Source organism: Ziziphus jujuba, chromosome 8 (genome assembly GCF_031755915.1).
Source record: "Ziziphus jujuba cultivar Dongzao chromosome 8, ASM3175591v1".
NCBI lineage: Eukaryota > Viridiplantae > Streptophyta > Magnoliopsida > Rosales > Rhamnaceae > Ziziphus > Ziziphus jujuba.
Window position 1 is genome coordinate 29,983,902 of NC_083386.1, and position 14,795 is coordinate 29,998,696.

General features: G+C 32.9%; 1 protein-coding gene across 2 annotated transcripts; it reads right to left on the minus strand.

Moving 5' to 3' along the window:
* Positions 1-131: 131 nt before the first annotated feature.
* On the minus strand, positions 132-11,505 carry LOC107414866 (protein EXPORTIN 1A). Of its 2 annotated transcripts, XM_016023069.4 has the most exons (32): positions 11,092-11,505; positions 10,219-10,335; positions 9,884-9,976; positions 9,700-9,771; positions 9,376-9,483; positions 9,205-9,287; positions 8,638-8,776; positions 8,486-8,554; positions 8,330-8,407; positions 8,109-8,171; positions 7,982-8,026; positions 7,653-7,760; positions 7,476-7,574; positions 6,682-6,885; positions 6,236-6,295; positions 5,948-6,058; positions 5,510-5,607; positions 5,092-5,200; positions 4,884-4,949; positions 4,570-4,668; positions 4,397-4,477; positions 4,122-4,211; positions 3,511-3,596; positions 3,270-3,350; positions 2,996-3,178; positions 2,718-2,784; positions 2,268-2,378; positions 1,988-2,095; positions 1,764-1,901; positions 1,511-1,648; positions 1,289-1,393; positions 132-853 (listed from the first exon to the last, which is right to left on the minus strand). In XM_016023069.4, exons 1-32 carry the CDS (start codon positions 11,188-11,190, stop codon positions 731-733), a joined length of 3,231 nt encoding a protein of 1,076 aa, XP_015878555.1. In that variant the 5' UTR covers positions 11,191-11,505; the 3' UTR covers positions 132-730. The 2 variants fall into 2 exon arrangements, with proteins under 2 accessions (XP_015878555.1, XP_048325788.1); XM_048469831.2 differs by lacking the exon at positions 11,092-11,505 and having other exon boundaries at positions 9,376-9,538; positions 10,219-10,267.
* Positions 11,506-14,795: the final 3,290 nt, after the last annotated feature.

The following is a 14,795-nucleotide window of genomic DNA, read 5'->3' on the forward strand; positions in this document are numbered from 1 at the left end:
CATTACAACAATCATTGCATTCACAAAGGTGTCATTTTCAGTGATCAACTCTCAATCTATAATAATAATTAAATCATTGTAGACCAAAGTAACAAATAGAAAATTCCACTAAACGCAAAACAGGGCAGCAATGAAAAACAATTGAAACCCATATATTGAACACAATAACAGTACATGGATCTTACTTGATTGTTTATGGGGTAAAACAAAAAGAAAAAATAAACGCCCTACACCAAAGCATTAAAACGCAACCCATTCTATGAATATTAAACCAAAAAAATAAAAAATAAAAAAAAGGGAGAAGGAAACTTTGCACAACCCAGCAAGGTTAGTATACATTACCGCCTAAAGATGAATCATCAATACTCAAAATGAGTCATTTAACAGAGTCTGAATCCTATCTGTCGAGCACAAATATCAACTGGATCCAGAAAAAACCATACTAAATGACTCGATATGTTTCCTAAATCAGCACTAAATACTCTACACCCATCCAATAGACATAAGCGGTACCCACCAAGCAGATAAACCATTGTGCCATGGATGCCTTTGTGATTGATTAACTAGTTTCAGCTAAAGAAAATTCTGGGAAAAGAACAGAAACTAAGTAGAGGTAAGAAAAAATGTTGCATCTGCTCACATCCATCCAAAGTTTGGAGAATGAATCAAGGGCACCCATCGCAGCTCCACTGTATCCATTGAAATTAGCTTCCACATTTATATTAGTGACCTATGAGTCCAACATTTCATCTTGTATCTCATTTGGAGCAATAAGACCTGGAATAGAGAGCATTCTTTGCCGCTCTCTTTCTCTCTGAGCAGCAGCCTCCTCAGCATAAAGATCTTTGTTGTCCTGCATAAGTTTTGAGCAATTATACACCATCAAAGAGAGCAATGTGATATGCAAGCCACAAATTTTGATTATAATGGGTAGTGTCACCCATCTGATTACAAGCAATCCTGATAATTCACCCATGAATTACATGTAATCCCACAGTGAATTACTGAAACTACATGTAATCTGGCGGGCAACATGGCAAAATAATTAAAAAAATAAAATAAAACATAGCAGAACTGTAAAAGCCATTTATTTCATGCACACTTCCAAAGCTGGTCAACAAGACACCATAACACAAACACGTCATTGCTTTCCAATTACAAAATGATAGTACAACACCAAGATAGAAAGTTAAGACATTGCACCAGAAAATCCAGAGACAGAATGTAAAGATCAATAATCCATGGATGTTCCTCACTGCAAGTAAATTTGGATACTAAGCCATTTTACCTGTGCTGAAAATTCTTTAGATTGCACAAGAAAATCCCTTATATGATTTTTAAATGTGGAGAGGTCATTTCTCGACTCAAAAAGTCCATTCACAAATTGAGTGACCTGAAAAAGCATTTGAATTAGCCAGAAAAAGCATTTGAATTAGCCATACTTGTGGCGTTTGGTAGGTTGAGGGCAAGGATGAAAACGAGAGGAAGCAGAAAATTATTATAATCATACCTCTGCTGCAGTCATGTTGGGAAACGACGTACTCAAGAGTTTTATAGTGTATTCCCGAACAAAGATTGCATTACTTGGATAAGGATAAGGAACAGTTGTAACATCCCATAACGGCTCCGTCAACAAACCAGTTTCTACCTGAAAATACATAGATGGCTTAAGCTATGTTCCCCAAACTCAATCGAGGAAAAAAAAAAAAAAATTTAAAAATAAAAACAAAATTAAAAGAAAAGAAAATTAGCAAGACATATACCAGACAAAACAAATGTTGAAGCACCAAGACATGCAACTTGAATCCAGGCTTATGAAAAGTGTCCGTCAAGACAGCAAATATTTCTTGCTCAATTGTCAAAAAGTACGTACGGTAGAATTGATTACAGAACTCAGAATTCTGCCAATTTACCCACAAAACTATTAGCATTTAAAATGCAATAACACATCAGAAATTAAGAAAGAATACAGTAGTAGTATAAGCACCTGAAAGTTCTTCAGCATTTCCAACAATAGGTTTAATCCAGTTTCAGCAATATTTCTCTCTGTGTGCCGAAACGCCCAGATAATTGAATCCATCACAAGCTTTAGTTGCTGAAAATGACATTAACAAGGTATCAAAGTATATGCAAAAGACATTAAAACGCATCAAATATCGAAGAAATCAAAATAACTACTCCAGAAACAGAAAGTATGGGCAACTAATCAAGCCACCAATTCGAGCACTAAATTTAGATGAAGATGAAAATTACATAACATAACAGACCTGACTTGATAAACGAATCAAGGCAGGAAAACAATGTGTGGCAATAGCACGAAGTAATGAAAAGAACTTTAGACGATGCTCAGGATAGTCTTCAAAATTTTTGGTAATCATCTGCAGGGAAAAATAATTTGAAAGGTTAGCAAACAAATTAGTCTTGGTTTAAAATCATTCTACTCCTCGTTATACAACAAACCACAAAGGCCCACACACCTATTGAAAATGCATCAGAATGGAAAAAACAATTATAATGGGTGCTGCAGACCACACACCAAAAGCCTCATATTGTAAATAAGGCTTTACTTACAGTTCTGAACAATTTATTTCCAACAAATTTACTAAGATCCTTAAATTAAAATGTGATTCTTCCAAACACAGCTATAGAAGTATTCTCCAGATATCAATATAACATTACACTAGACAGTGCCATCATAAAACAGCCAACATCCTCACCTCCAACGTGCACTGAAAAACAGCTTCAAATATGCGAGGCACATCTTCTATCATTGCACCCTTGTACCTAAAACAAACCCAGGGGAATATATTATAAACTGACGAGGCATTGGCATGGAAGAATATATTTTCTACATAAGAAAAGAAATGAAGGAAGTCCTTCATGATTGTGGAAGGAAGAAAAGAACTAAACAAGAGAAATTCTATGAACTAAAGACCAAATTCAGGGAAGGCAGATTTCAGCTCACTGCAGACAACATAATGAAAAAACAGCATACTTATTTATTATTGTGGCAAACAAGGACAAAACTTCAGATTCTCTAGCATCAGGCAGATTCCTAGCATAGTCTCCGAGAACAGGATCCATCATTGGAGGCACAAATTGTTTGCCTATTTGGGGTTGATCTTCTGCTTTGTCCAAAAAAGTCTCGATCAGCTTCAGAGTCTCCCTCTTAACTGACCTGTTTCAAGAGCAAAGCTAAGATGTTTCACATAACTAGTTTTGCATAGGATGTATGTCTAAACTTGTAGGGAATTCCATAATGATCTAACCGTAAAAGTTTCACGTAGGATGTTTTAGATGCAAAGGGACCCCCTTCTGCAATGCTGTTAGAAATAAGCTCGCTGTACATTCTGTTTAAAATTAAAAGAGCAATATTACTTTCAAAATCTCAAAAATATATATATATATATATATATATATATATATTTTATATAGTACCCAAAAAAATAAAAAATAATAAAAGATATAATTCAACATAAAATTTAAATCTCATGACTTAAAATGGCATACCTGTACACGTTAAGCATGTCCAGAAAGATCAATGAGATTTGGGGTAAGAAATATGTACCAAGAGAACTGGCAACACTTGTATTTGTCTGCACATAATAAATATTTGCATTATGCAACTAACCTATGAAGCAGTAACAATAAAGAAATAATACCAAACATACAAAGTGCAAGCTAAAATAATTAAGTAGGTAGCAGATTTCTTACTAAAGTAAAAGAACAATCATTTTAATGTGAAACTAATAGGAGAATTTTGTCTACTACAAGTAGTCATATAGTTACCACTACAAACAAAGCAGCAAGCATAGGAAACACATGCCATCTTTATATTAAAAACCCATATTCCCTAACTGAAACAACATATAATTATCGAGTGGTCAAGAATAAGGAAGTGTTACCACAACCCACGTATTAATCTCAATATGGAGACAAAAGTTTACATACGAGATCAGGCACATTTGAAATAGGGCAACCAAATATAACCATTTCAAAACCCTCCAAGTATCTCAATTCAAGAGAACGCCCGCAGAGTGAGAGAAAGCAACACAGGAAAACTCATACAGCAAGTAAAATTTTGGGAGATTTCACAAGCAGTCTTGATATGAAAACCAAACCTGCAATATGTTCAGCACAGTCCGTATCACCTCTTGATCCTTCAAGAAATCAACACTTAAACGTGCCTGTCCTATAATTTCAGCCCATTTCTGAATAACAAAAATAAGATATGCAAGTTAGTATCATCATTCCCCCAAATGTGCTTGCCTTGTGCGTGCATATATAGGGTAAATATATAAGAGACAGAAACAGTTGCACTAATTCAATCATCCGAAAACAAGCAATCCAAGTTCTTAAAAAATAAATAAATAAATAAAGAGGAATGAAAAGACACCTGATTAGGAAGCTCCATTAACCTCTGAAGATACTCATCCCTCTTCTGAGGATCAGATTCTGCTTGAATCATATGGCCAACCTAGAAAAAACAAACCACAATTATAATACAGAATTTAATTGTTACCAGTTACAGTATCCTCATCCAACAACAAAGAAACATTATAGACGTACAGATTCATAAAACGTATGAATCTGGTGAGGCTCTAGATCTGCAACAGTTGTTGGAAGGCCTGATAGAAGTTCAGATACAAATGGTTCATTTTCTCCAACCTGAAATTAACAGAAACCAAATGTGAATTCACAAACATGCCAAAGCCTGCATCTTTTTTATGTTAGTCATACCTATATGCATCATACGTTCTTTTGCTAAACTATGAATGTCAATATTTACCAAGTGGAAAGACGATAGGTGCCAATCTAAACAGCAGAATTCAAGAAAGATAGGGGCCAATCTAAAGAGCAGAATTCATAAAGTAAATGTTAACCTGTACAATAACAAATTTGCGCTTGCACTTCTGGACAATTTTCAGGAATGTGTCACATGCCATATCCTGAAATGCATGCATAAAACAGATTATAATAAAATTTGAATAATAAATTACAAAATATAAGAAAACCTGTACACAAGATCAGCCTTCTAATTAGGGCCAATAACATAATAATTTTGTTAATGAATTAAATAATATATATTACCTGAACTCCAGGATGTGTTTCATGCATGAACTCAAACAATTTATTAACAACAGTCTTCAGGAACTTCCAATGTGCTCTTAAAAACCTTGGGTACTGTCCAACAACATACCTGGGAAAAAATTTGATCAGAAACATTTACTAATATTAGAATAAATGAAAGGAATATAACGTATTGAAAGATTAGACCACACATCAAAAACTTGAAGCGCACATCCCTAACAACCAGGCAGCTAAAAGCCCCTAAAATCCAATTGCAACACACCAAAATAGTGTTTAACTAAAAATATTCACTGCTATTTACAAGCTCGGAAAAATTTAAACAAGCCTGGTTGATATTTGGGCAATTGATTGGTAAATATTGGGGCAAGCAGAACCACGTTGCAGGGAACAAACAAACTTTTAGGTAATGAACCCTTACATAATGTTACTTGCAATTACAGCTTTGTTATCCTTTCCCTTCGTGATCTCACATAAATTCAGTAAATCACGAATGACCATCACCAAAAATCTGTTTTCCTGCCAACCAAATCTAAGATAAGAAACAGCTAGATAGATCCATGCAAGATTCATAACAGTAGTTTTGCAGCAAATCCCTCCATTTTGAAAAGGGAATTGTCAAATCGCTGAATCACATTATTACAAATTATTAGAAAAACATATTATTTCAATGCAAATTTTCCATGCCACCATCATGCTTGCCGAGTGAGGGGCACATTCATGTGCATGCTGGGAAAAGAACATATGACACATGCCCAAGCAAGAAAATTTCCTGGGGCAGTTGAGCCAGTGTTTCCATATATAAAGAGCATGCATCTCTATCATCATTTCTCCTCCTATAACATTAAGCACAACATACCTGTTCCTCCATCATGGAACCAGATATGGACCCAATTGCCCAGCATAATGTGTTTAAGTTGTTCCATGTCCAATCCTCACCACTCAATTGTTTGCTTAATTTCTTCAGCATCTGCAAAAAATAAAAACTATCAAGACAATTTACCCATGAAAGTCATGAAATATAAGAATTCAAGACAATTGATTCACCACGCATGGAAAGCATCTGTAGACAATTTTATTAGTGTTCTTAAAAGGGGAAAAAAATTTAAATAAATAAAAATAGAAAACCGCCTCAACAAAATTTTACCTGCTTCTCAGTGTCCTCATGATCAAGATGTGACAAGTATATTAGTGTCTCCCTCATGATCTGCAACAACAAATAAGCAAAGAAAATAGAAATCAAAAACTTTAATGTCACAATGATTCAAAAGTATAGGCTATTAAAATATTCAAGTTACCGACAAGAAGTTTATAACAAGGTCCAGCACTCTTTAACTATAGTTAAAGTCATCCAATTACAAATAATAATCGGAGAAATACACATGAATCATTTATGATTTTGAAATAACTTCTTAACAAGAAGACTTCCTTTTCATAGCATACAAATGATGTTTGAACTTCCTTCGAGCAAGTATAAGACCCTTCTTTTCCTCAGAATATGGAGATCGTATTTGAAACTCATAAAAATGCACCTTCTAATAGTGACACACATTCCTTGTCATGCAAGTAGTAATGCCAGATAGAAATCCAAACCTTATATTGAACAAGAACATCATTGTCCTTCATGGTTTCACGAACAATGTTCCCATTTTCATCTTCAACTATCAGAACCTCCTCTGGCTTAGCCATACGGCAGATCATAAGCATTCTCAACTTTGACATTGGACCAGCATATAACTGCCGCCTCTGCATTAGTTGAGAACCAAGGCCGTCTACCATGCCAGGAAGTAAAGGCATCTGCTTATTCAATAAAAAATCCCAAGTTCAAGTAAGTAACCCTTACAAACATAACCCTTCAAGAAAAAGAAAAGTAAAATGAGAATTTGTGAAAACAACGAAGGAGAGATTCAATCAAACCCTATTTCTTAAGTGTTCCCTTAGGTTTAGATCCTATGACATTAAGTAAACTCAATTGGAGGTGCTCACGCCAATTAAACTTATGATTTCTTTAAATCCCATTTTATACAAGTCAAATAGCCATTCAAAATATTTATTTTCCTTAGTAATAAACACATGTTAGTGCACCATTTTACCTATTAAAAACTTAACTGGATTGTAATTTTTTTATATAAGTACCCATCATTGTCAAGATCCTGCACTAGGATATTGGTAAGTCAATTATATTTATGTTAAGATATATATGTTGTGACAGAATTGTTAAGTTTAAAAAATAGACACAAAACATCTAATCACTTACAATACTTCCTTCATTAAAAATATAAAAATTAAAATAATTAAAATAAAATAAAACTAATACAATGATATAGTGCATGAAAAACTTAGTTTCTAAAAGAGTTAACATTAATGAATATAATGATATCTCATACCTGCAATCCCATCATACTTGCAGCTGCAGCAGGATTATCCAGATTATGGTGTGCCTCAAATAGCTCCAGCACCAAGGAATTCCAATAGTCTAAGCAAACCTGTTTTCCATCATTAATGAATTACAGGTCATCACATAAGTATGTGTAAGACAAACAGGAATACAGAAAATTTTATACCTTAAAAACTTCTGTGTCATCCACATATGAAATGTTAATAAGATATTCAAGTCCCAAGAGTAATGCTGTTGTATTCTCTTGAGTGGTCTCCAATACACGGATGTGAGACTGCATGGGAATAAAAGTTATATACTGTAACAAAGGTTTGAAAAGCATTTAACATACTTTCTTACTTGCTTGTGCTACAAATCAAGAACATCTAGGAAAAACACGAAAATAATTACAGGAATCATGACATAAGTTTCTAATCTATGGCACTCGGGTGTGACTGGTGAAGCCCCTTGTTGATATATCAAGAAATTATTCATGAAAATGGGATAGAAACTTGCCTTATAAAATGAAGTGAAAAACAGAGCCAAGTTCTGAATAAAAGCCTGAAGGAATAACAATAATATGCAAGTTACAAATACACACGTAAACAATATTAAGTATTACTACAAATACTAAATATCTCACCTGTTCCTCACCAGACCCATGTGCATAAGCTTCAGGAATATTGGTTGTAGGAGGGAGAATGGTCTAATTAGCCAAAGACATAAATTGCCAACAGAATATGACCAAAAAAGAGAGATATATTAGCAAATTGAAGAAATAGCTCAAACAACTGAAAATATGTACATGCATACACAACTTTATGGGGCATCAAAAAGTATAAATAGATACAATTCCAGACACACCTGTAACTGCACCATGAATATAGTGTACATCTTAACATATTGTACATTATAGTACTCCCCAAAACTAAGAGCTGCAACCTGAATGCCAAAATAGTTAACACTGAAACCACAACAAGTTTAAATACAAGTTCTTTACCAAATTAAAATAAGATTTACCTCCGTTAGACACTGAAGAGTCAGGTTCCGATATGATGGCACAGGAAAGAATTTTAAAAGCGTTTCAAGCTGTAAAGCACAAAGAAAACAAAGTTAAAACTTTTTCTTCATAAGGATAATAACTAAAATATACACAAGTTGAAAGTACAAACCAATGGGGATTCAAAAATATATCCCAAGGGAATCCATGAAAGGAAAGCATGCAATGTGGACAGTGTTGCACGTACAAGCTCAGTTCTTTGTGATGCTGATAGAACATATAAGCATAACTCATGAATGAGTTGAAACTCACTGCAAAATACCAATCACATTCTGGGTGAGATTGTACAAACAAAAAAAATATTTCTGAAACTTAAACGATAGTCTGTCAATATGATACAATTCCATCTACCAATTTAGTACAACATGAAGGAGATGCAACACAAAGCAAACACCATCAAGGAATAAAGACTATAATGGAACTTAGGAAAACAAAACATTCATGATGCAGTAAAATATCATCAAAACAGGCCATCTCAACAACGAAAAACCAAATGAAATGATAAAAATTTGACAAAAGAAACAGCTAGCAAAATCAAGTGACAATGCTGCCAGATTAACTTTCATCAAGGATTATCTTTATTTGGTACTGTTTTGTGATTTTAAAAGATAATATATGCAGCCATGCATAATATATTGTCTTCATCTTAGCATTCCTAACACAATTAAAAATCATTTACCTGTTTAATGATTGTTTGAGCTCCTTAATCTTCTGTTGGGTCATCTCCCCCCTTGAGAAATCAAAAACCTCTTCGCTTAGAAGCTGAAGAAAACAAATAAAATTAATTACCAACTGCAATTGAAACCATAAGAAGCTTAATTTCAACAATTTAAATTGAAAAAGGTCTCACCTTCAATATGGCCATACAATTCTCACAAATTGTTTCACTAGTTTTAGCAGCTGAAACAAGATCAGGAATGAAGCTTCGCCATCTTGCCGGCCAATCATGCTTCAAAATCTGTATGGTGAAAGTAAGCAATTTACCAGAGAGATTTTGGATGCCCACAAACTTTCTGAAGAGACATTTGAAGTAATACAAGTAAAATTCACTGAGTCTCGATAAATGGGATTTATGCAGCACCATGAACATTAAATTACAACCTCAACACCCAAAAAAGGGCACATTCTAATAGATCATGCTAGTAGAATATAAATTATAGTGGAAAGTACATACCTGAACCAATATGATATTGAGTTTGTTGACATACAGCCTCTCCAACCGAAAAGAGGCCTCATTGCTTGAAAGCTATCAACAGAAACCAAAGTTAAGAAGCATGTATGCAATAGAAGCATTTCTAGAACAAGACATACATAGCTAGTTAGACTTTTGCTCCATAAAAATTTAGAACAAAAAATACCTGTACAATTACATCAGAAATGTAATTTTTCATTCCATCTCGCTGTTCTACAGGCAATGCATTCCATCTATACTTGATAACACCTTCTAAAACCTGTATACAGAAGCAAATATAATCATCAAATTTTGCATCAATCATTTACCCTGATTTAAAAAAAAAAATTTCAAAAATTGGCAAAGAAGAGGAACATTGTCTTTGTTATATTAGACAAGGAATAAAAGAAAGATTCAGGAGGAAAAGAGAGAGAGAGAGAGACAACATCCACTGTCGATAATGTTAAGAAAATTTTAGCTAACAAGTAGATATATAGATTGCTATCCAAAATTGCAACTAACCTGCAAGGCAAAGAACTTGGTATTAAGGTTTTTTGTGTTCTGTAGAATGTGCACTACTTGGAGCCACATATCAGGATTATTTTGCAAGTCCCGTAGAATTTGGTCCGCAGCTGTCCTCTGTGTACCCAACAAAAAGGCCCAACATGAACTATGAGAAAATAGCCACTTGCAGACACAAAAAATTTGCATGCACATACTACAGGCAGTGCATGTACTTACACCGCATACAACATACATCCACATTAAAAAGCCAAAATAAAATTATCATTAGTCTCGTACTAATTTGAGCCAAAAGATAATTCGGTGCACCATATCAAAAAAATAAATAAATAATATAATTCTAGTACTAAAAATTACAACCATCATAAGATGTTGTAATCCACGGTGGGAAGAAGAACACAACTAGGAAAAAATTCTGATGAAAATAATTAGAACTTTACTCGTAAATTTCAATTACAGACAAGAAGAAAAAAGAGAAAATGAAAGCCATGCCTAAGACCCAGTTTTCTTGGCAACCAAACACAATGTTTGACATAGCTTCATTAATTGGGGGAAAAAAATCATCAAGCCTACTTCTTGCGTAACTAAACCTTTAAACCCAGTTTGTTTACACTAGAAATTCTACTCTTAAAAAAAAAAAAAAAGAACAAAACAATGAGTTATATCAGTATTAAACCCTAAGACAGTAAAACTCCCAACTTCACTCCATTTTGCCGTACTAGCTCACAATGAACCGAACAACAATAAAAAATAATCATCGTACGTCAGTTGAAGTAGAGCAAGTGCGAAGTAAACCGTACGCCTACAGAACAACAAAATTAACCTCCCAAATTTTCCCAAACGTTATTGGAAAAAGAGAAAGCAAAAACTGACCTCTTCCTTAGATCCGGTGCCATAGAAGGCCGCAACGGTGGCATCAAGCAAGCTTACGTCAATCGGTTGGCTCAAATCCCTAAGCTTCTCGGCCGCCATAATCAGAAAGACTGTGTGATATATTAAAACCACACTCCGATAAACCCTAGAACCAGAGACACTGCACGCAACGACCAACCAAAAAGGGACCAAACAAAAAAAAAAAAAAAAGAAAAGAAAAGAAAAGAAATATACCAGAACCCTAGGAAAGAGGAAGATTCTAGTAGTAGGAAAAAAATGGGGGGAAGATAATGGCCTTAGAGAGAGAAAGTGAGAAAGCAGAGAGCGTGTATTTATAGAATGTAGAGAGAGACCGTGAGAGAGAGGGAAATAAAAGACAGCTTGAAAATGAAGCAGAGTTGGAAGGAGCTTGAAGGGTTGGGGGTTTTTAATTTTAATCTTTTAATCTATTCTTATTTATTTTTTCCTTTTTTTTTATTTTTTTTTTTTTTTTATAATTTTGGCTTTTGGTTTATTGCCAGTGCCTTTGCCTTAACCTTCCCTCCACTTTTTTGATGAGGAAGACTGCGACTCACTCACCGAGTGAGCTTTGAGCCTTTTTGAGTGGTAAGAGAGTTGGCGTCTATTTGAGTGTTGGAAATTTGTGACCCCGATTTATAGCAACAACGGGAGAGATAGATTTTGGGCCCAGCATACAGTGTTTGGCGACGGCATCACTGTGGACGGACAACGAAAATTTAAAACTGCTATTTACTTTTTTTTTTGTTTTTTTGAGCTTTGGATGGGCCGATGGGGATGGCATGACTTTTGCGGGTCAAATAATTTCTTTTTCATTTTTTAAATTTTTTTTAAATGAACAATTTCCTTATTATAATTAAATAAAAATATTGTATCACAAAAAAATTAAGAATATTATTTTCTTTTTTTTATTATCTTGTAATTTTTTTTTTGGGTTACTTCTTTTGTTATATATATATACATTTTGTCTTTTTGGGTGAAATGTTACTGCTTTTGTTATAAGTGTAAAATATAAAACAAAAATGAAATTGAAGCTTTTTGATGAGATTTCACAGGCGTTAATATGTCCGAAAAAAATCCATTACAAACTCGCTTCTTTTTTTTTTTTTTTTTTTGGGGTAGAACCCATTACAAACTCTCTTCAATGCTAAAAATTTATGATTTATACATAATTGGTTATACAAATTTGTAAAAGAGAATGTACCGTTTATTTAAAATTAAATCTAACCATCAAATCTGTGCTATATTATTTTCTTTTGCATACATTAAATTAGAGAAGGGAAAGCTTTTTTTCTTAAAAAAAGAAAAAAAAACAAATAAATCTTAAGACTTAACTGAACTCATAACACGGGTGTCATTTTTCTGTGCAACTTAATAGAACTGAAATGAAAAATAAGCTTTAAACAAGTACACATTGTTCAAAGAAATAAAAATAGAAACATAGTATCACATAGAAAACATCGTAACAATGATATTATTATAACTGTATTAAATGTAACAGCTAAGACCATCACACTAATAATTCCCATCATAAAATCTCACTTTCATATGCGTAGGTCCATAAGTTTTTTTACCTTCGGTTAGATTTCTTCATTTGACGAGACAAAATCTGTTTCACCTCATTTATTTTATCCAATTATGAGATAAAGGTAAGCGACCGTGACAACCAATATGAATGTTGTCCACTTAAGTATATGCTTTTATGATTATTCAACCAATCCCAATAAACAACGACTTGAATATAATATAAAGATCTAAACAGTCTACTAAATTATTTTCAACACCATATTGTTCATTTTGAGTGCTTTTCCCAATTATGTCTCGATTAATTTTTCTCGCTTTAATGAAAATATTTAATATATGTTATTAGGGTGAAAAATGCAGGCTTGTTACCTGTATGGGTAGATTTGTAGTGCAGCATGATATAGTAAGCCTCATTTAGGGATGTGCTCTGGCACCCATTTCGTCTTGCGTATTACTCCAAGAGTATCTTCTCGCTCTTGTTATGTACTATAATATAACAAACATGCTTAGCAAATTCAGAATTTTGACACAAAGCCAAAAATTTATTACATTGTAATTCCCTGGAGGAGTAAAATGAAACATCGGAGGATAAAGATCTGCCTCACCAAACGACACCATCCTACTAGCCAAGCCCATCAAAACAAGACCATATATACAAATCCAATACAAAAGCGAGCAACACCATATCCATTTTTTTCTTTTTTCTTTTCTTTTTTATTTTTATTCTTTAACCAGAGTCTATAAAAGATATTTATTTTTCATATTCTTGAGAAGGTTTTGGTAAATCCTTTCTTCTATGTAAAAATTCTATGGTTGGTCCTTCATTGAGCAAGTTGATAGAGATTCGCATATGAAATATTTGGATACTTGAGTATCATTTCGTTTTCTAATATGGCAACAACAGTTGACAATTTCAAATTCAAGTTATGCTGCAAATGATATCCCTTTATAGTAAAATCCAATGGTTCCATTGAGACCCCTTTCTTCGCTATAACACTGTAGCTATCTGCCCCACCCCATGCCAAATAGAAAACAATAGCTGCCATACTTGTGCTATTTATAAATATTCCAAGTCTATATTAAGCTTTCTCAATATTCGCAACCATATTTGTGCTATTTATAAATATACTAAGCTTATATTAGGCTTTTCAATATTTGCAAGATAGGTAGCTTAATCCAAAGCCATTTTCAAAGCATTTAATTTTTATTTTTTATTTTTTGAAATAATGAACATGGCTGTTACTTATTACTAGCATAGTGTTTTAAAAAAAATTATCAAATTACAAGTGTTAGTATTAATATACTGTTGATTGATATATTAATATAATTAAATATTAATAAGTGACTTTTTAATTGATAAATAAATAAAAAATAAACCAATAAAAGAGAAGTATGAATAAATTCAACTTGCTGCCTCTATTTTGTCACAAAATTACACTAAATTGTCATTAAATGCATAACCATTGTAAAAAAATTTCATATAGTGGGTTCATTACTAATCGATGTTATAATTAATGCATAATTACTGTAATGATCTATTAAAAAAAAATATTATTTTTATAAAGTTTAGCGATATACCATTCATCGGTCAGCATGTCGGCTTTGTTGGATTATATGAATATTTACTATTTAAAAGAGAAAAAATTTTAAAAACAAGTTATCTAGTGAATTAGAAGTTTTTTTTTTTTTTTTTTTTTTTTTTTTGGGGGGGGATGACAGTGAATTAGAAGGTTAAGTATATATGACAATTAACGAGCACTAAAAGCTAAGTGTTTTGTAAGGTTTATGTTTTTATTTTTTTAAAATTATTTATTTTGTTTTTAATTGACTTATGCATTAAATAATAGTTAAGATTTTTACATGGCTGCAATATTAAGGGAATAAAAAATTGAATTGAATATAAGTCATAGAGTATGAACCCGATTTCGATGCTATTGAAGTACCAACTTATGGTTAATGTTTGTTTATCAAAAAAAAAAAAAAAATGTCAAACAGAAAATATAAATGAATATTAGCAAAAGAGATCAACAGTAGAAATCAAGCAGATAATGGGGTCGATGAGAATTTATGTAGCAAAATTATCGTCCCATATATATAATATATTTTTTATTGTTTTAACCCATAAATTTTAAAAAACAGAAGAAAACTAAAATACAAAGGAA

Coding starts and splice junctions, on each gene's coding strand:
- LOC107414866 (XM_016023069.4), bottom strand. CDS start 11,190: ATGGCGGCCGAGAAGCTTAGGGATTTGAGCCAACCGATTGACGTAAGC. Junction 8,408..8,485: donor CTCTTCAGTGTCTAACGGAG/GTAAATCTTATT, acceptor TTTGGCATTCAG/GTTGCAGCTCTTAGTTTTGG. Junction 7,575..7,652: donor ATGACACAGAAGTTTTTAAG/GTATAAAATTTT, acceptor GATGGAAAACAG/GTTTGCTTAGACTATTGGAA.